Below are 22,840 nucleotides of genomic sequence, written 5' to 3'. Positions count from 1 at the left end.
CACGAAAAACTGTAGCCCTGACCGGTGACGTGGTGCATTGTCATCCATAGACTTTCCATTGTTGTTTGGAAACATGAAGTCCATGAATGGCTGCAGATGGTCACCAAACATACCCATTTCCAGTCAATGATCAGTAAAGTTGGACCAGAGGATCCAATCCATTCCATGTAAACACAGACCACACCATTTTGGAGCCACTACTAGTTCGCACAGTGTCTTGTTGATAACTTGGGTCCGTGGCTTTGAGGGGTCTTCACCACACTCCAATCCTACCACCAGCTCTTACCAACTGAAATCAGGACATACCTGACCAGGTCACGGTTTTCCAGTCATCTAGGGTCCAACTGATACGATCATGAGCCCAGGTGAGGCACTGCAGGCCATGTTGTGTTGTTAGCAAAGGCACTCAGTCAGTCATCTGCTGCCATAGCCCATTAATGCAAAATTTCACCATATTGTCCAAATGGATATGTTTGTGTCTGGCTGCCAGGCCAGACTAGTGCTCTGCATGCACCATTTATTCCATCTCCCTCACTGCCTCCCCTTCCTCTTCTTTCCCCCCCTCAGCCAGCACTTGTTTTTATATTGTCAGCAGTACAGATGGTTGCAATGAAAGAAGCTGCACAAAGCAATTTAAAAGATGACCGATTGCCTCACTGTTCAACAACAAGCACAGATTGCTGCACATTATTAGGTCTGGAATTCTGCCACCATGGTGCAGAGATGCTGGCATTCTGAATGGAATGAATGCCACAATTTGTCCAGAGACAAAGAAGAATTGTAACAGAAAGTTAATGACCACCAGTGGACTCACAGAGTATGCAGTATGTCAGATCATGCATAAAGAATTGAATTACTGAATGTGAAGATCTTATTGCTTGCAACAACTTGCACAATTTGTGGCTCATGCAAAGGAAGAAACTATTCTGGTTACACGGGCAACTTATAATTTGATATTGTAAACTAAAGCTGATCTGACAGCTTCCTACTACAATAACCGTAAGTCAATGTGTGGTGTTACATATCCCTCCAGGAGAGTAGAGTGAACAGTATGTCCACCTAGCTGGTGAATGATGGGTGGTCATCATATTTAAATCATATAATAGTTTAGTTGTTAGAAATGGGAAACTGTTTGGGTATTTTTGTTATCTGTTTTGCATATGACGCATTGCAGTATTACCACTGAGTTGCATAACTGCGTGGGCTCAGTTTATTCTCTTTGAGTCAGCATCCTGTACTGGAGTAGTGCAGTGCAAAAAAGGTTCAAATAACTCTAAGCACTATGGGACTTAACATCTGAGGTCATCAGTCCCCTAGACTTAGCAATATTTAAACCTAACTAACCTAAGGACATCACACACATCCATGCCCGAGGCAGGATTCAAACCTGCGACTGTAGCAGCAGTGGGGTTCCAGACTGAAGCGCCTAGAACTGCTCGGTCACAGCGGCCAGCTAGTGCAGTGCACCACCGAGTAAAATTGTGTGCCATAACAAAGCAGCATGATAAAAAAGAGAGGGAAAGAAAGAAAGAAACCAACTGAAATGTTAATTAATGTATTCTTAAGTATGAATTGCCCATGGCCTTGCTGCAGAGGTAACACCAGTTCCCATGAAATCACTGAAGTTAGGTGTTGTCAGGCTTGGTTAGCATTTGGGTGGGTGACCATCCAGGTGTTGGCAAGTGGGGTGCACTCAGCCCATGTGAGGCCTACTGAGGAGCTACCATATTTATCCAATTATAACACAAGGTTTTTCCCCCAATTCATCATTCAAAAAATAGAGGTTTGTCTTATATTCACTGATTAAACTATGGCTGCCGAGGTTAATATTTTTACGTTGTTTAATAAAGTATATAGGGGTTGTCTTACATTTATCCTACAGATGAAGCTCTGGCTATTGAGGTCATCTGTAGGTTTTGTTTTTAAGAATTTGGAATGTTAGGGCTGGGCAAATGATACTCGCCTTCGAACAGGCTCAAGTTTCCCAATATGCCAAAACATTCGATACAGTATCGAAGTTGCTCGAATAATCATGTGACATTTGACTGGCACAGTGCTAGTGCAAGGGATACACAAGAAACTATAAACTAGCCACTACAACAATCTATTGCCCTGCTTAAAATTTGACAGTTTTGTGAAACATGGGACGAAATAGCACCAAATTCTATCAGCTTACAAACTCTTGTTGTATTTGAACAGGTTTGCAATAAAAGTTCTCATACATGTATGGATGCCGTCTACAAACATTATGCTGCTTTTTAATTGAATGTAACATTCAACAGTGAAAATGTTACTCTTCAAAAAAACATTACTTGTTTCTGCAACCAGATCAATATTTTATTTGATTATGAGAGACCGCAATGATTTACTAAGTGGGTTGCAATTGAGAAATTCAGCCACTATCCATGTATTAGAATATGGGATCAAAACATTACCAGCTTGCTATGTTGACATTTAGATGAAACACAAAGGAAAATTTGTCCAGAATGAAATGTCTATCAATCAAAATACACTGACTGTAATTTCTGCTGCGAGAATAAATTACAGCAGTACGACTCACAGTCGGAGGTGGTACCAACAGATGGTGGGATGAATACAAGCACGTGAATTGGATCATGATTGTGATCTTTTATTTGTGTATTAGTTGCTGTTGTTACATATGACTTGCACCCTAGATTATATTGCAGTCTGTGTTTCACAGCTGCTCAAGCTTAATACTCTGGTAGGATTGGAGGGAGTGAGAGTGGTGAGTGGGCAGCAAATTACATTGTTTTGCCAACCATAGGAATGTATACCATATACTTTGGCTTTTCAAGAATATTTACCACATATAAACTACAGTTTGACTAATCCATTTGTTGTTGTAATCACCTATCCCTCAAAGGCAGGGATACCTGTGAAACCAGTCATGTGATTTAAAAGCAAAGCTGCAACCACTGTGCTGCATTCTATGTAGGCACAACAACCAACAAGCTGTTTGTCCGCATGAATGGCCACCGACAAAATGTGGCCAAAAAACAAGAGGACCACCCTGTTGCTGAACACGCTGCCAAATATGATATCCCTCATCTCAATGACTGCTTCACAACCTGTGCCATATGGATCCTTCCCACCAACACTAGCTTTTCTGAACTGTGCAGGTGGGAACTTTCCCTGCAATACATCCTACATTCCCATACCCCTCCTGGTCTCAGGCTTCGTTAGTCACCGTCCTCACCCATCCCTGTTCCAATTTCACCATTACAGTGTCATCATTTCACCGCCACATACAGTCTTTAAATTTCTTTTTATTTGTCTCCTTTCCGCTACTCCCCCCCCCCCCCCCCCCACTTCTCTCCTGCCCTCCGTCTAAACTGCAACACTTCACTGTCTACCGCCCCCCCCCCCTCCCCATACTACCCCTCCTCCTCGCTGCACTAGCCTCCTCCTTACACCCATCCGGTCGCCTCTCCCGTCATGCACTGGTGCTGCTGCTCGCAGTGTGGTTTCAGTTACCTGAGACTGCAGATGTGTGTGCAAGATGTGTTTGCGTTTGCATTTGCCCGTGTGTGTGTGTGTGTGTGTGTGTGTGTGTGTGTGTGTGTGTGTGTGTGTGCGCCCCGGGCGCGTTTGTATTGTGTCTATTGCTGACAAAGGCCTTAATGGCCGAAAGCTATAACTGTGTCAATCTTTCTGTTGTGCCTATCGCAACTCATCATCTCCACTATATGGTGAGTAGCAACTTTCCTTCCTAATATGGTTTTTAGTATTTATTATTCAAATGGCTGTGGCTAAGTGTGGATCACATTATTATAATCCCAATGACCATGAGTTCACCATCTAGTTACTTCTAGACCTTTTCTGTCATCAAATGTGACTTAACAAGATATGAGAGCTGGTTCCCAAATATAGAAAGAACTATTATACAATCATGCTTAGTAAATAACTGGTTTTCAAACTGATCTATTTAATTTTGTTAGGTGATGCACACCTCAGCCCAAGAGATATGAGGACCACATGAAAATGTCAGTATTTACTAAACTGAGCTATTGTGTCACACGAATTTCATGCAGACACTAACATGGTCCAAGGTATTTATCTCACATGCTGTACTAATATATTTATACCTTTCACATAGAAGCCCACTGTCAGGTGTTGCGCACATCCCACATCACTGACCTGCAATTTCTCATTTATTGTGAAATGCCTCCTCCATACTGCTACTTCAGATGTACAAACAGATTTAATCTACTTTTCATTACAACCCAGTTAAAGGAAAATTATAAAAAACATCCAAATGAACTGGAGGCACAGTTGCCATAGCAAAGGTGGAAACGGCTGGATGAGTGTTGTCCTGAAGAAGGACCATAACTAATGACAGCATTCATCCTTTGCATATTCTGCACAGCCCTCTGGATAAATTGTAATGGTTCAGAATGCTTCAAGTCAATAAGCAGCTCTCCTTAGCCACCCAAAACTCTGCGGCCAAGTAATTCTAGTCTGAGGAAATAAGATCAGATACACTGTTTGTTCTGTAGACTCATAGTGAGAAAATCCACGAGGACACAGAAAAGCCAGAAAACAAAAACATTTAATACATATTTACAAAAGACCTGAATATGTTGATATTCCTTCTGCAGATCCTAAGGGTGGTGAGCACCAACCAAGAGAAAGTAAACTAAAGTAGTAAATCACTAAGAGAGAAGGAAATCGCTGTCTTCCATTAGAGAGTACTGAACTAAAGGAGTAAATTAAAAAATGAATTAATTTTTCATTTACTCTTGAAGTACTTATTTACTCCGTAACTGGTGGAGAGCACTATCAATGAGCACACTACTGCATTAGCAGCTTCAGGAAGAAATGAGGCCAAAATTTACTCGTAAGCAGTAGTAGGAGTTAAGTTAGAAAGTAATGTGTGTTCTTTGGTTTCTGTGTGTTAAATATCAAATCCTATGGATTACCTGGACTATGAAGAATATATGGAGATGGAGGAAGAGGTAGCTTTCCAAATATGATGGTTTTAATGGGGAGAACAGACACATTTGCGATGTACAATGACAATGATTTTAATGAGCAGTTTCGTTTTGTGAGGAATCTTTTGAGTCAATGCTTGGTATGCTGGAGCCGTTAGTTTAGTTGTGATCTTCAGTGACTGGTTTGATGCAGCTCTCCATGCTACTCTATCCCGTGCAAGCTTCTTCATCTCCCAGTACCTGGAGCTGTTATTGCAGCATAATTTTGACAGGAACTGTGCTTTGTCTTCTAAGCTGCAAATTCTCTGTGGACTGTGAATCTTTTGTGCTGGTACTTATCAAATCACAGCAGGGGATCTCATTAACATCCATCATACTACTTCTGAAAGAGCTTTTAACAGTGCAATAGAGTTTAACTGCATTAAAGCCACTGTTTGTGTCCATGCCACAGATCCAAGACAATATATCAAAGAACAAAAGTGAATTCTATCGAACCGGTGGATTCCCGAATGCCATAGGAGTCACAGATGGTGTACAGATACCTGTACATTGTCCTTCTGGAGCAAAAGCATAACTATACAGGAATTGCAAGAATTCATTTTCCATTAAAATGTACAAATTGTCTGTGATTCCAATATGAAAACTTTGAATGTAGTAAGCTGCTGGCCAGGTTCTATGCACAATTCCCGCATTTGGGGCAATAGTAGAGTTGCAGCAGAATTTAAAAATGGACAATATAATGGGTTGCTTTTTGGAGATAGTGGATATGCTCTATCCAAACAACTTATGACTCCCATGTTTTTACCACACACAGGAATCTAAGGGCACTGCATTAGACCCCATATTGTTGCCAGATGTGCAACAGAGCGTACATTTGGTGTTTGGAAGAAAAATTCTCAAACTCTCACTAAAACAATGTGATATATGTGAAACAAGTGTGGGAATATTATTGTGGCTGCTGCAGTTCTGCACAACCTTGGAGTAAAAGTTGGAGATGTCTTTCACCCTGATGTTGTGGAGGTGAATGACACTGACCAACAGTCATTTCAGCCATAAGCAGAGGCTGCAGGCCAAGGTATCAGGTGGTCTGTTCTACTTAATTGCTTTAATTAAAATTGTATTTAATTTATTAGTAAAATAACAAGTTAGTATAGAGGCTTTCCCTTATTAAATTAATGAATAAGCACTGGATTGTTACTACTGCTGTAAAAGGTGACCCATTTTATTTAAGTTTAATTTATAGCCATGTTTCTCTATTTTCTTCTTCTTCTTCTTTTGCAAATCGGGGATTAACATTTTAATTTTAGTTTTTGCTACAGTATACAAAGTTATTGAATACAGATGTTTCGATTATTTCTAAGAAAAACAAGAGGTCTACTTTCATAATCTTGCTAAATACAAGTAAATATTAAAATGTGGTAATTAGAAAAATTAAATATACTGATGCTGAATCATAAACACGAATACTATGTAATGAGAAACAAGATCATATTAACCATTGGAAAAAGTATCCAGAAAATAAAATTTGTTTTATACATATAAATCATATTCATACTCATTTACAAAAACCTAAATTTCTTGAGCACATTGCCTGAAGAATGAGTATCTACCGTTTGCTCCATTTCATTCATGAATTTATTCCTAACTTCCATTTTAAGGTTATGCTCTTCTTTCGTGATTTTTCTTTGTCTTTCAAGTCACAACATTTTTGCATTAAATTCCTCTCATAACAAACACATTTTTAATGAATGAAGTTCATCTGCTTCTTCCAACAACTCCCTGTTCTTCACTACAATTGCATGTTCTCTGCCTTTTTTTCATTGTTGCGTCTTCTGACAAGCTCCCACCACAGAATGCAAGCTGAGGTTCATGACTACAGGATAAAGTTTCACATTCAGCAGTTTCATCGGTATCTTCAGAGTACTTTTCATCATCGACGTTGCTAGAAATGATCACACTGTATTCAGTTGTGTCACTGTCATTAACTCCAGCTAGGTCCTCAAAAACCTGTGGGAGTGTATCAATATCCATTTGGCATAGATTATCTATCTCCAGCTCGGCTACTCCACTGCCAGTTTGGAATTGTTCTTGGTTACATTCAGGTTTCATTTCCTTTTCTTTGGCTTTCATTTGTTTCCACATTACTTTAAGCTGCTCTTGTGATCTTATGTGTAAGAGCTTCTGCATTGTATTCAATGTGTCTTTTTCCCAAGCATCCTTTTTCCTTTTTAGCATGTTGACATCATGCTTTTTAAATTCAATAGTAGTTATGCACTTATTATTATTTCAGCACACTGCTCTTTTTCACTTTCTGGTGTTTTTTTTTCCCCTTAACACTTAAATTGTCCTTGGCTACCTCCAGGTTGCTGTTAGCTCATATCTCAAGCACAAAAAATATTGTATATGGCGCTGCTTAAAAAACGCATGTCCCCCCACCCCCAACAATGTACAGTGGTAGTTATAGATGGTGGGATTAAGGACTGAATAATACATTCATCCATTAACAGCATGTTTATTTTTCATAACACACAAATCTTATCATTAATGCAATAGCATTTAGCTTTTCTGAATTTTAATAACTCTTTATAGATAGAATTGTCAAAAGGTGATGCAATAATGTCTGCCGAGAATCAATATTTTCTGAGAGAAAACAAAATGCACATGCCAGCAGTGTGCAAAAATGACTTACTTCTTTAGTAAAGAGGTGTTTCTACTATAGTTATAACTAAAGAAGTAAACAGAAATTGAGCTCTCCAACAGTTACTATATTACTATAGATGTAGTTTACTAACGTAGTCCAGACTGAAGACGTAAGAGTTACTACAGGAGTAATTTATACTAGTCTGATGCTCACCACCCTAAGTCAAATGGTTCTCAAGAATGTGAAAAAAGTGAAACATTTCATAGATATTTCATTTAAATATTAATTAAAAAGCTTACCACAAACAGTTAAACATATACACTTTAATATCACACTGCTGCAACAAAGATGTGCCGAAGTCATTTGTCTTGTAGAATTTATGTTATGTGATGTAGTCAATAGAAAGTTCAAGTGGTTCTGCTAAGAAATTCATCACTTGAATAGAAGAGTTGGTTCCCAATAAATCCTTCTCGGCTCATTTTAAGAGCATGCTTTATTAGTTGCTAAGTTTTATGCTTGCTGGTGGGAAACTGAAATTATAGGTTTCTAAATAATGGACAACTTTCTGGGAAAAAGCGAATGAATTTTAAGTCCCTATAAAGAGAGTTCTTATTCTTGGCACTGATGCCTTGACTTGAACTGTTGTTTTGAGAGAGAGTTAGGTAACTGATCTCTCTCTCTCTCTCTCTCTCTCTCTCTCTCTCTCTCTCTCTCTCTCTCTCTCTCTCTCTCTCTCTCTGTGTGTGTGTGTGTGTGTGTGTGTGTGTGTGTGTGTGTGTGTGTGTGTGTGTGTGTGTGTGTGCGCGCGCATAAATATGTAATTAAATATGTAATGTGTACTCTAGCACATTAAAAGATTTGTCTGCCCCCCCCCCCCCCCCCCCCTCCCTACTAGGTTCTCCGTTATCATGCAACATGCAACAGAGGATCACTTTGGGAACTTTGAAACTGTCAACCAATACACGAAAATTTGTCTAATGAGGCATTTCTCCAAATTCCCTATCAATCTGAAATCTTTGTCAACACAATTTCCCTCACCAGTTGATATTTACACTCAAAGCCAACAGAACATACTTGATACGAGAGTACTGCAGAGAGGCAAAGAATAGAAGCAGACCATAAAAACTGTCTTCATTTTAGATACATGTGTAAAACTAGTTATGAGTACCTTCATTATTTTTTACATGGGTACATGTCATAAGAGACTTTTTGAATGCATTAGTTTTTTGTTCTTTGTGTGGAGCTTCAAATGAGTTTGTGCAATATATATCAATAAAAATGGAAGCTTCCTATATAGAATAGAAAAAAATAGTGGAAAGGCTTCCGTGAGGAGAGCAGAAAAATACTGGATTTATGGAGTGAGACCCCACTAGGGCTAAGTTCTCTAAGTTAAGTTAAGCTTATAGAAACAGGGGTTAAGAAATGGACTTCATTACTTTTCTGAATTTTTATTTATCACACTTCATCTTGTGAGCAGCTCAATATCAAGGGCGATAATGCTGATACGTGATTATAAACTGAACTTGCTAACAATACAGGCTTCAATCACAGCAAAAATAGTATTTCTAATGGTCGCAACTGCATTAAGAGTAGTGGTATAAGACTAATGTCTCAAACTTCTATTTTATAAAGACTGACTGTCAGAAACTGGGAGACTTCTATTTCATGTTTCTTCTATGCTCCAGTTGCTCACTTACATGTATCAAAATTTATACTACATTATTTATCTATATCAAAAGAAAATTCAGTCAAGAAAACTAACAAAATTATGAGGCAGTGCTTACCTGCAGGAGCAGAAATATGTAGTACTGCTGAAACACTTCTTATCACTCAGAACTAATAGTTCCTTCCTCGGGGAAGAGCATGGCTTCAGAAAACATCGCTCTTGTGCAACGCAGCTAGCTCTATATTCGCACGAAGTAATGGCCGCTATCGACAGGGGATCTCAAGTTGATTCCGTATTTCTAGATTTCCGGAAAGCTTTTGACACCGTTCCTCACAAGAGACTTCTAATCAAGCTGCGGAGCTATGAGGTATCGTCTCAGTTGTGCGACTGGATTCGTGATTTCCTGTCAGGAAGGTCGCAGTTCGTAGTAATAGACGGCAAATCATCGAGTAAAACTGAAGTGATATCAGGTGTTCCCCAGGGAAGCGTCCTGGGACCTCTACTGTTCCTGATCTATATAAATGGCCTGGGTGACAATCTGAGCAGTTCTCTTAGACTGTTCGCAGATGATGCTGTAATTTACCGTCTAGTAAGGTCATCCGAAGACCAGTATCAGCTGCAAAGCGATTTAGAAAAGATTGCTGTATGGTGTGTCAGGTGGCAGTTGACGCTAAATAACGAAAAGTGTGAGATGATCCACATGAGTTCCAAAAGAAATCCGTTGGAATTCGATTACTCGATAAATAGTACAATTCTCAAGGCTGTCAATTCAACTAAGTACCTGGGTGTTAAAATTACTAACAACTTCAGTTGGAAGGACCACATAGATAATATTGTCGGGAAGGCGAGCCAAAGGTTGCGTTTCATTGGCAGGACACTTAGAAGATGCAACAAGTCCACTAAAGAGACAGCTTACACTACACTCGTTCGTCCTCTGTTAGAATATTGCTGCGCGGTGTGGGATCCTTACCAGGTGGGATTGACGGAGGACATCGAGAGGGTGCAAAGAAGGGCAGCTCGTTTTGTATTATCGCGTTATAGGGGAGAGAGTGTGGCAGATATGATACACGAGTTGGGATGGAAGTCATTACAGCATAGACGTTTTTCGTCGCGGCGAGACCTTTTTACGAAATTTCAGTCACGAACTTTCTCTTCCGAATGCGAAAATATTTTGTTGAGCCCAACCTACATAAGTAGGAATGATCATCAAAATAAAATAAGAGAAATCAGAGCTCGAACAGAAAGGTTTAGGTGTTCGTTTTTCCCGCTCGCTGTTCGGGAGTGGAATAGTAGAGAGATAGTATGATCGTGGTTCGATGAACCCTCTGCCAAGCACTTAAATGTGAATTGCAGAGTAGTCATGTAGATGTAGATGTTGTAGAGGTCTGAAAAGGAAGGGCAGGTCAGTCAGACCACCTGCAGTGAGAATAAGGATAGGCAGAGTTGAAGCTTCATCTGTCTCCTTCCAGAGGAAGACACTATTAGTACCAAACTAGGAAGTGTGTCCCATTTATGTATGTCTACTGGCAGTAATTAATTTTTTACAGGGACTAATGAGGCCCACCACATTAAATCAGTTAATGCTTCAAATCAGTCATTCTCAGATTACTTTCAGCTTCCATAAAAGAATAAAATAAAGTACTACTGCCACCAATAATTCTAGTTTTATCTGATGTTTGGGTCATTACCTTGAAATAGTTAAGGATCTTTAAAGGTCGGCAGTGCTCCAAGGCACAATTTGAGCCTTTCACTTTCAATATTTGCAATATCTCTTTTAACTCCGTAACATCATAGAATCTAACAGTACTAGCAATGTGTGAAATGGAAGCAGAATCATCGTCTGGGCCTGAAACATTGTGAAATTCATACATACATTGGCACTGGTATTTGAACTTTAAAAAGCACGGCCAATCATGAAGAATGTAAACATACCTTCAGATATGACAATTCGGAATCCATTTTTACTTATAAATGGACTTGACACAATTATTTCACCAGATGCAGTATCAAAAGAATGCTCTAAAGATGTAAATATATTCCACAGTTCTGGACCTAGCAAACTAAGAAATACAGTATTTAATGTCAGTTTTGTTGGGAAATGGCAACACAAACAAAAAAATATTTAAAAAGAAAGCAAACGAATATTCTTATTAACTTGCAGAAACATAAATATGGTTGTTCATTAAGCATTCAAGTACTAATACAAGGATGTATTAGCAAGACTTGTAAATTTCTATTCAATAATGGGAAATTTTGCTCAGCAGCATGCTCACTAATAGCTACGATTCTTGTTAAAAGTGTCGTAAATTTCACTCTCAATAACTGCCTTGGACGGTCACCAAACATGATATTAGTAATTGAAGATTGGGTGAAACTGGAATGAGAAAGTTCAGAAATTATCAACATCTTGCAGAACATATGTTGGAAAGATGCATGGGGCTCTCCAGGAAGTGTGGGTGCATAGCAATAAGCAGGAGCACTAGGATTAGCAATAGGGATGGCGGTTATCAGTGACACTACTGGCTTTCAGTTATATAGGTTTTTTCCAATACCAGTTTAACCAGATTTTTAAAACTGCACAAAATAACCAGTTTCTGAAATAAGTGTTTTTCAGTTTCTTATTTCTATTATTTCATATATTAAATGTAGAAATCACAGAAAGATTCAAACATTATGACTTAAAGATACATAGAATCAAAATATTAAATTAAACAGGCTAATAAAAGAAAAGTTAGTCTGTCCACAGTTCCCTGCTTTTTTCAAAAAGTGATGAGCGGCTGACTACTACAAAAAATTACCTGTTGATTCTAATTTTTTTTAATTCTACTCAAAAATCATGTTGTAATTCTGGACCATTCGCTATTTGGACAAAGTCAGTGCTAAGGCGTGAAAATTGAGTTTGAAGACTCTGTTTTTCATGTTAATATGTCCGTTTTCAAGAGCAACAAGCAGGTAAAGGCATATGAGGTTCATTAAATGAAACCTGGTCAGTGCGTCTGCCTTTGCCTTATGCATAAGGTGGCACCAAGTAACTGGGGGAATAGATCCTGACACGTGTGTACCGTTTGATGTAGTATAGCGACAATGTGGTTTCACGCTGAAGAGAAGGTGATTAAACACGTTATCGTCCACTACCAAACATGCAGGAAAGTCAACAGGAACAACAAGGAGTGATTCGATTTTTGGCAGCACAGGGAGGTAGGTGGAGGCCATGAAATGTATCAACGGATGAAGGCTGTGTACAGTGAGTACAGTCTGGGTTGTTCAAGTGTTGTGGAATGGCGTAAACGATTCCTTGGGGGGGCACAAGTCACTGGAAGATAATGCTCATCCTAGACAGACTCATTGTGTCATCACACTGTAAATGGTTGTGGAAGTGAATGCTTTAGTCTTGGGCAACCACAGAATCACCGTGGATGAGATTCATCAATTACTAGGTATTAGCATGAGCAATGTCACACGGACAACAAAGTGTGTGACTGGGTCCAAGCCTGGATCCGACAGCAGCTTCTTCAAGGATGAGACAAATGTGCAAACAGTTTTGGCAACTATTTTTGAGTATGTGTACTGTGTATAACTACATTTTTGAGTCAATAAAATCATTACCCTTTTTACTAGCGACTGGGTTTCATTTGAATGCCTCTTCTATTATATAGACACAGGCAGCAGATCAGCTGCTTTCTATTTCCATTGCAAACTATTTTCTCCTTATAGTACATCACAAGTTTGTTGAGGTTCCTCCCATTTTAATCTTTTAAAGCAAATGGGGCATTGTACTTCACTAATACCACACTTTGTAAAAACTTCCAGACTAGGAATAGTGCCATTCTCTAACACAGTTGATGACCGACTGTCATATAAACCAGATGGGGCAAGTCCTGCACACAGCAGGTACATGCATCCCATACAAAAGGCCATTCCACGTGGTATCAGGTACATTATTGTCTCAGCAAAGCTGTACCAATTCTTATGCCATGTGTTTGTTCCTTGTTTCTGCTGGCATTGTTATTAAAATCCATAGCTTCTCCCATTTTACATAATAATGCAATATTTCAAAGCAATGCAAATTTTACAAATAAAAATTACTCATTCCTTGAAAAAGGTTTATTTAAAAATGAAACATTTCAGTACAGCTGCTATGAATAACTGATGTTTTCACCTGGTTATTAGTAAAAAAATACCGAAAAATACTGGTTATTCTGAACCAAAATCGGTCAGTTTTTACCATCCCTAGTTAGCAACTGCCAAAATAAAATCATATTATCAGGAGTAACTGACTAAGGTGACTCAGATTAATAATCAGATGTTTCTGCTGGCCCAACAGTCTCAAAATAATACTGAATATATTTTATCAGAAAACTGCCTTAAACAACTAGCCTGAGGTACCACATATGAAAGAAATACTTTACAACTTTTGGCTGCAGCCTTTTTGCTTTCTTCTTGGGGGTGTCACCAAAGAGAAAGGGTTTAGCAAACATGATATTACTATTCAAGAAGGTGAATTGCTATGTACTAAAAATAACATATAGATGCCCTAAAATGCCAGAAATATTCATTAAAATCACGGAAATTTACAAATAAACATGGAGAATACGTATCAAAAATGTGTCAACCATGCATTTTAAAGTAACACACCAGTATGAAAAGGGCACCCCTTACTGACTTAAAACACTTTTTTAGTTTTTTCTAACAACTTTTTTTTCCAACAACTTTTTAACAGGTACTAGTTGTGTTTGGTGCAAAATGTTACTAGGTAAGTTTCCAAATTCACTGAAATATATGCCTCTTTTGTCCATAAAAACATTTCCCTAGTTTGAAAATGTCCCCTCCACTTCACATGACAGCAGGCATTAAAAGCGCAACACAACAATGTAACTAGCCCAATATTCCTATAAATGTTTCTCTGAATTGCTATCGAGTACCAAGGTGACACAACATATACAATGTAAGGCCAAAATATTTGCCCCTGTCTGCTAAAACATTGAGTTTCCAATGTCACTATGATGCTGCTCCTTGTAATGAAAGCATAAAATTCCATAAAATACCTGCCAGTCATTTGATTAATAATGCTAACCTGCAGAAGTGTGACTAGATGTATACAAGCTGGTTCTGAATTCTTGCTTTCCCTCAAACTTGAATGGGAACATGGATGAGTTTGAGGCATGCAAAATACTTATAAATGTTGTGGGAAAGTTCTTGTAGAAAGTAATTATTTTAGGATTAAAGGAGACCATTGACCGAAAAGCAGAACCATTGTGCTGTCGATAAGCTCATACAAAAGAGGGAAAACTTGTTGTTTTCAGTTATCCTTTGATGAGATAGAGTAAAACACACACACACACACACACACACACACACACGCACACACACACACACACACACACACACATATATATATACATGGTGCCAGGTAGACTGACAGTGTCAATGTTATTTTATGGCAGGTGGACTGGTTGTCGTGGGGTAGTGTCACATTGGTTGTGTAGAGGGAGAGGGATAGAGGACGCGGCAGGCAGGGAGGGAGGGAGGGAGACTAGGACTGGGTGGCTAGTGGCTTCGAGAGAAGTGGCCAGTTTGCCTGCTAGGAACACAGGATGGAGGGCAGGTGTATGGGCTTGGATGATTGTAGCAGCTGGTGGGAAGTGGCACATGCTGAAAGTGATGTGGGGAAATGAAATGGGAGGGAGTGACAGAAGGGAGGACAGTTAAACTGTTGGGAGGAGGGTGCAGGGACAATGAGTTACCTAAGGTTGAAGCCAGGATGATTACAGTAGAGGAGGATGTGTTGTAAGAATAACTCCTATCTGTGCAGTTCAGAGAAGTTGGTGATGGAGGGAAGAATCCAGATGGCTCTGGTTGTGAAGCAGGCACTGAAATTGAGCACAGGATTTCCAGTTGTATGCTGTGCCATCGGGTGGTCACTTTTGTTCTTGACAACAGTTTGGCAGCTGTCATTCATCCTGGTAGACAGCCGGTAGGTAGTCACACCAAGATAAAATGCTGTGCAGTAAGTGCAGTGGAGTATCACACGGCTGCTTTCGCAGCTGACCTGGCGTCTGATAGGAAAGGATAAGCCTGTGACTGGGCTGGAGTAGGAGGTGCTGGATGAGTGGATTGGGCAGGTCTTGCACCTTGGTACACCACAAGGATATGAACCCTGTGCCAAGGGGTTGGGAGTGGGAGTGGCATAGGGATGGACAAGGATGTAGAGTAGGTTGGGTGGGCAACAGAACGCCACTTTAGAAGGGGGTGAGAAGGGTCTTGGGTATGACATCCCTCATTTAAGGTCAGGACAAGTGATGAACAAAGCGCTAGCAAAGGACATGGTTCAGTTGTTCCAGTCCAGGGTCACACTGGTTGACAAGGGGAGTGCTCCATTGCAGCTGATTGTTTGGGGGGGGGGGGGGGGAGGAATGAGAATATGGTAAGGAAAATTTGGTTGCGGACTAGATTCGGGGAGTAATACCTATCTGTGAAGGCCTAAGTGAGGCCTTCAGCATACTGGGCAAGTAAATTCTCCGTCATTCATTGCAGATATGCTACCCATCAGTGGCTAGGCTGTATGGAAGGCATTTTTTGGTGTGAAAGAGATAGCAGCTATCAAAATGCAGGTACTGTTGGTGGTTAATGGGTTTGATATGAACAGAATTGTGGATGGTGGTGGTGCGTTGAGCAGAAGAGGACCAGATGAAGCAGATGGGATAAAAGGTGTTGAGGTTGTGAGGAATGTGAATAGAATGTCTTGGTTCTGACTCCTCTATCCTGCCACCCCCACCCAATTTATGTCCCACTTTGTCTTCAGCGTGTGCCACTTCCCACGAGCTGTTACTATCCCATCTACCAGCCCATATACCTGCCACCTCTCTCTCCCCCATTCCTAGCCAGGAAATTGACAGCTTCTCTCCACGCCACTACCCACCCACCCTCAGTTCCTCTCCCTGCCTCTTGCCTCCCTCTCCTTCTATCCACCAACCCGACACTACCTCCACCACAACCTGTCCACCAGCCGCAAAACAGCATAAGCACTGTCAGTGTAGCTGGGACCATCTAGAGGCTTAGGTGTGTGTGTGTGTGTGTGTGTGTGTGTGTGTGTGTGTGTGAGAGAGAGAGAGAGAGAGAGAGAGAGAGAGAGAGAGAGAGAGAGAGAGAGAGAGAGAGAGCAAGTTAGTGATCAATCTCATGGAAACCATTATGATGTGGAACGTGTCAAGTGCATAAGAAATGCACATATGAATCGAGATTCTTTTTTTTTTTTTTTTTTTTTTAACCCCATTTCCTTAAATCGGACAAAATGCATGTATTAAACCTAAAGATTTATTTATTCCAACTAGCTCTGCAGATGACGAAGAAATTGAAGCAATGTATGATGAAATAAAAGAAATTATTCAGATAGTGAAGGGAAATGAAAATTTAATAGTCATGGGTGACTGGAATTCGAGTGTAGGAAAAGGGAGAGAAGGAAAAGTTGTAGGTGAATATGGATTGGGGCTAAGAAATGAAAGAGGAAGCTGCCTGGTAGAATTTTGCACAGAGCACAACTTAATCATAGCTAACACTTGGTTTCAGAATCGTGAAAGGAGGTTGTATACATGGAAGAACCCTGGAGATACTAAAAGGTATCAGATAGAATATATAATAGTAAGACAGAGATTTAGGAACCAGGTTTTAAATTGTAAGACATTTCCAAGGGCAGATGTGGACTCTGACCACAATCTATTGGTTATGAACTGTAGATTAAAACTGAAGAAACTGCAAAAAGGTGGGAATTTAAGAAGTTGGGAACTGGATAAACTGAAAGAACCAGAGGTTGTACAGAGTTTCAGGGAGAGCATAAGGAAACAATTGACAGAAATGGGGGAAAGAAATACAGCAGAAGAAGAATGGGTAGCTTTGAGGGATGAAGTAGTGAAGGCAGCAGAGGATCAAGTAGGTAAAAAGACGAGGGCTAGTAGAAATCCTTGGGTAACAGAAGAAATATTGAATTTAACTGATGAAAGGAGAATATATAGAAATGCAGTAAATGAAGCAGGCAAAAAGGAATACAAAAGTCTCAAAAATGAATCGACAGGAAGTGCAAAATGGCTAAGCAGGCATGGCTAGAGGACAAATATAAGGATGTAGAGGCTTATCTCACTAGGGGAAAGATAGATACTGCCTACAGGAAAATTAAAGAGACCTTTGGAGAAAAGAGAACCACTTGTATGAATATCAAGAGCTCAGATGGAAACCCAGTTCTAAGCAAAGAAGGGAAAGCAGAAAGGTGGAAGGAGTATATAGAGGGTCTATACAAGGGCGATGTACTTGAGGACAATCTTATGGAAATGGAAGAGGATGTAGATGAAGATGAAATGGGAGATACGATACTGCGTGAAGAGTTTGACAGAGCGCTGAAAGACCTGAGTCGAAACAAGGCCCCTGGAGTAGACAACATTCCACTGGAACTACTGACGGCCTCGGGAGAGCCAGTCCTGATAAAACTCTACCATCTGTTGAGCAAGATGTATGAAACAGGCGAAATACCCTCAGACTTCAAGAAGAATATAATAATTCCAATCCCAAAGAAAGCAGGTGCTGACAGATGTGAAAATTACCGAATAATCAGTTTAATAAGCCACAGCTGCAAAATACTAACTTGAATTATTTACAGACGAATGGAAAAACTAGTAGAAGCCGACCTCGGGGAATATCAGTTTGGATGCCGTAGAAATACTGGAACACGTGAGGCAATACTGACCTTACGACTTATCTTAGAAGAAAGGTTAAGGAAAGGCAAACCTACGTTACTGGCATTTGTAGACTTAGAGAAAGCTTTTGACAACATTCAAGAATTCATCTATGGTGTAGAAGAAGTTGCCAAGGACATGTTGTTGTTGTTGTTGTTGTTGTTGTTGTTGTTGTTGTGATCTTCAGTCCTGAGACTGGTTTGATGCAGTTTTCCATGCTATTCTATCCTGTGCAAGCTCCTTCATCTCCCAGTACCTACTGCAGCCTACATCCTTCTGAATCTGCTTCGTGTATTCATCTCTTGGCCTCCCTCTACGATTTTTACCATCCACACTGCCCTCCAATACTAAATTGGTGATCCCTTGATGCCTCAGAACATGTCCTACCAACCGATTCCTTCTTCTGGTCAAGTTGTGCCACAAACTTCTCTTCTCCCCAATCCTATTCAATACTTCCTCATTAGTCATGTGATCTACCCATCTAATCTTCAGCATTTTTCTGTAGCACCACATTTCGAAAGATTCTATTCTCTTCTTGTCCAAACTATTTATCGTCCATGTTTCACTTCCATACATGGCTACACTCCATACATACACTTTCAGAAACGACTTCCTGACACTTAAATCTATACTCGATGGTAACAAATTTCTCTTCTTCAGAAACGCTTTCCTTGCCATTGCCAGTCTACATTTTATATCCTCTCTACTTCGACCATCATCAGTTATTTTGCTCCCAAAATAGCAAAACTCCTTTACTACTTTAAGTGTCTCATTTCCTAATCTAATTCCCTCAGCATCACCTGACCTAATTCGACTACATTCCTTTATTCTCGTTTTGCTTTTGTTGATGTTCATCTTATATCCCCCTTTCAAGACACTGTCCATTCCGTTCAACTGCTCTTCCAAGTCCTTTGCTGTCTCTGACAGAATTACAATGTCATCGGCGAATCTCAAAGTTTTTATTTCTTCTCCATGGATTTTAATACCTACTCTGAATTTTTCTTTTGTTTCCTTTACTGCTTACTCAATATACAGATTGAATAACATCAGGGAGAGGCTACAACCCTGTCTCACTCCTTTCCCAACCACTGCTTCCCTTTCATGTCCCTCGACTCTTATAACTGCCATCTGGTTTCTGTACAAATTGTAAATAGCCTTTCGCTCCCTGTATTTTACGCCTGCCACCTTTAGAATTTGAAACAGAGTATTCCAGTCAACATTGTCATAAGCTTTCTCTAAGCCTACAAATGCTAGAAACATAGGTTTGCCTTTCCTTAAATCTTTCTTCTAAGATAAGTCGTAGGGTCAGTATTGCCTCACATGTTCCAACATTTCTACGGAATCCAAACTGATCTTCCCCGAGGTCGGCTTCCACTAGTTTTTCCATTCGTCTGTAAAGAATTCGCGTTAGTATTTTGCATCTGTGACTTATTAAACTGATAGTTCGGTAATTTTCACATCTGTCAACACCTGCTTTCTTTGGGATTGGAATTATTATATTCTTCTTGATGTTCTTACAAGTGGTTCTCTTTTCTCCAAAGGTCTCTTTAATTTTCCTGTAGGCAGTATCTATCTTTCCCCTAGTGAGATAAGCCTCTACATCCTTACATTTGTCCTCTAGCCATACCTGCTTAGCCATTTTGCACCTCCTGTCGATCTTATTTTTGAGACTTTTGTATTCCGTTTTGCCTACTTCATTTACTGCATTTCTATATATTCTCCTTTCATCAATTAAATTCAACATGTCTTCTGTTACCCAAGGATTTCTACTAGCCCTCTTCTTTTTACCTACTTGATCCTCTGCTGCCTTCACCACTTCATCCCTCAGAGCTACACATTCTTCTTCTACTGTATTTCTTTCCCCCATTCCTGTCAATTGTTGCCTTATGCTCTCCCTGAAACTCTGTACAACCTCTGATTTAGTCAGTTTATCCAGGTCCTATCTCCTTAAATTCACACCTTTTTGCAGTTTCTTCAGTTTTAATCTACAACTCATAACCAATAGATTGTGGTCAGAGTCCACATCTGCCCCTGGAAATGTCTTACAATTTAAAACCTGGTTCCTAAATCTCTGTCTTACCATTATATAATCTATCTGATACCTTTTAGTATCTCCAGGATTCTTCCATGTATACAAGTACATATGATTTCAATTTATTTTTGAAACTATTACTGCTATCTGTCAGACATTTTATTTTATCCGGTAATTTATCGAAAAGTTTTACAGCGACATTTTTTACCTCCTTCTGTGCCAAAGATAGGTTAAGTAGAGGATAGTGTAAGACTTTCTTTCTTCTGGTATTATAATCTCGAATGTCACTGTTGTTTTTAAATTGGTCCATGTTGTTGAGAACAATTTCATTACTGAGTAATGTACTGTGAGGCTGTTATAAGAATTCCTAACCTTTTAAATATTCTAACCACTTTCTGTTTAGCAGTAAATACTGTTTGCTTAAGAGTTACTCCAGAGAATTATTGAGTATGACATCAGAGAGTGATAGTATGCAAAGTATGTTAGCTTGCTAATTTCTATATCCTCAGAATTAACAATTATTCTGATTGCAAAAGTAGCTGAACCTAGTCACTTTAGGAGATCGAAAATATGAATTTTTCAATTAAGATTTTCCTCTATATGTACACTTAAAAACTTAGTATGCTCTACCCTGGCTATTGACTTCTGTTGATGTGCTATATTTATTGAAGGGACTGTACTACTTACAGTAAAAAATTGGATGTATTGTGTTTTTTCAAAGTTCAGAGCAAGCCCTTTCGCAGAAAACCAATTAACTACTTTTCCAAAGACATTATTTGTATAATTTTCTATTAGAGTTTCTTTTACTGGATTAATAATGATGCTTGTATCATCAGCAAACAGAGTCAGTTTAGCCTTCTTGTTTCAGATAAGAAGGGAAGTCATTCACATACATCAAGAACGGAGGGGGACCCATAATCAAACCCTGTGGAACACCGAATGTATTTCACCCCAGTTACAGCAAGTGGGATATTTTCTTAAATCACTTAATCCATATAAGAAACTTTTTGCTTTGTGTTCTGTAGATATAACTTAACCACTCATATGCTGTTTCATTTATACCATAGAAATGTAATTTCTGTGACATAATGTCATGGTTCTCACAACCAAATGCTTTGGACAAGTCTCAGAAAATTCCTATTGGTGACATTTTACCATTTAAGAACCCTATTATGTGGGCAGTGAAATTTTATATTGCTGTTTCTGTAGAACAGCATTTTTGAAATCCAAACTGTGATTTATTAAGTAACCCATTACTGTTGAGATGGCTAACCACTCTTGACTACATTAATTTCTCAACAATTTTTGAAAATGCTGTAAGCAATGATACTGGACGGTAATTATTGACAATTGAGGTACTCCCTTTCTTTTAGAGAGGCTTGACAATGGCATATTTTAACTTGACTGGGAAAATACCTTGAGTTAGTGATGCATTACAGATGTGACTCAGAACATCAGCTTAAATGCTCCACATTATTTTAACAGCTTGTTAGAGATGTCATCTACTCCAGCAGAACATTTGTTTTTCAAAGATTTAATAATATTCTTTATTTCACTAAAGTTTGATAGATGAAACCTAATGTGACTAGGGTTTCTCAAAACTGACTCTTCTGTGTATTGTAAGGCTTTTTCTTTTAAACTATTCTCACCAATTTTTTCACCAACACATAAGAAATCGTTGTTAAATATATTAACTACTTGTGTACTGGTGGTTAAAATGGTCTCATTCTCTTTAATAGTATACTACCTACCCCAGTGATTACTTTTCACGTCTCTATTCTAACAACATTCCATATTTATTTGATTTTATTGCCTGAGTTGTTAATTTCATCTCTAATATACACATTTTTTTCTGACAAATTTTCTCAGTATGTTACAACAATTTTTATAGTGTAAAATTATTTCTGGGGCTTCAAAATACATATTTAAAAATTGAAAATTAGAAAACTATAGATATATATAGTGTAATCAACTGCTTCAATGTACTGTTTACTCTAGAGGTAATTTTGCAGTTTGGATTAGAAAAAGTTGGGGACACATGTGACGTCAAAAATATTTTAAAACTGACAGTGTGGACAGCTTTACATTTGTTCAATCTGACTGACTGCTTAAGATTTCACTGTACTAAGAGAAACATACCTTTGTAACAATTTCTAATTGTAATTACAATATAAAGTAACCTTGTGCTATGTGCCTCACCTCCTACAAGAGGTTCAGGGAACAACGTTTTTATATCATCATCTTCAAAAATTCTATTCTGGAAGCATCTAAAATGAACACATTACCACAACATTTTCTTTAGGATGCAGGAATCTCAATTATTCCATTATTATGATATGTTCCAACCAAGTTACATCTTTTAACATGAGGTGGAGAACCATAAACTATTCTGATACCTGTGTCTATACGACTGTATCTGTGACAATGATGAGGAACATGTTTTCATTTTCCAAATGGATCACAAAATAACAAAAATTTAAGATTCCAAAAATATTGTGATGATGAACCCACTATGATATAATGGTACCATTTGGGAAAATGTTGCAAAAATAGAGACTGTTGCACTATTTCTGCAATACAATGTTTAGCAGAAAGGATACAGAAAACTTAAGAGCAACCCATACATCTGTAAGAAGGGCCATGTATGATGCTTTCAGGTGAGAGTAGGTGAAAGATTTATCAGAAAATCCACCAGACATTGGATGGAAGGTTTGGAACCAGTCTAGTGTTGAAACTGAGGACATCAGACAAAAGACAATTACTGAATTCTGGATTTAAAAATATTTTTACAAGTAAGGACATAATAGTATAAGTGTTTGACCATAA

At 38.9% G+C, this 22,840-nt stretch overlaps 1 protein-coding gene across 3 annotated transcripts in view; it reads right to left on the bottom strand.

The window, feature by feature from the left end:
- LOC126268207 (PMS1 protein homolog 1-like) overlaps window positions 1–22,840 on the bottom strand; it is a 111,976-nt gene that overhangs the window by 2,036 nt on the left and 87,100 nt on the right. The window contains exons 11-12 of one of the 3 annotated variants that reach the window (XM_049973834.1): window positions 11,192–11,319; window positions 10,948–11,105 (exon numbers count right to left, since the gene is read on the bottom strand). The exons of 1 other annotated variant lie outside the window; for it this stretch is intronic. In XM_049973834.1, coding sequence (XP_049829791.1) covers window positions 10,948–11,105; window positions 11,192–11,319 — 286 coding nt within the window. Of the gene's footprint in view, window positions 1–10,947; window positions 11,106–11,191; window positions 11,320–22,840 lie in introns of those variants that run through there. One more of the 3 variants, XR_007549113.1, reaches the window with a different exon arrangement.

The sequence above is a fragment of the Schistocerca gregaria genome, chromosome 4 (genome assembly GCF_023897955.1).
Source record: "Schistocerca gregaria isolate iqSchGreg1 chromosome 4, iqSchGreg1.2, whole genome shotgun sequence".
In the NCBI taxonomy this organism is placed as follows: Eukaryota; Metazoa; Arthropoda; class Insecta; order Orthoptera; family Acrididae; genus Schistocerca; species Schistocerca gregaria.
The sequence above is the reverse complement of the archived record's forward strand: the minus strand, read 5'-3'. Positions and strand labels throughout refer to the sequence as shown.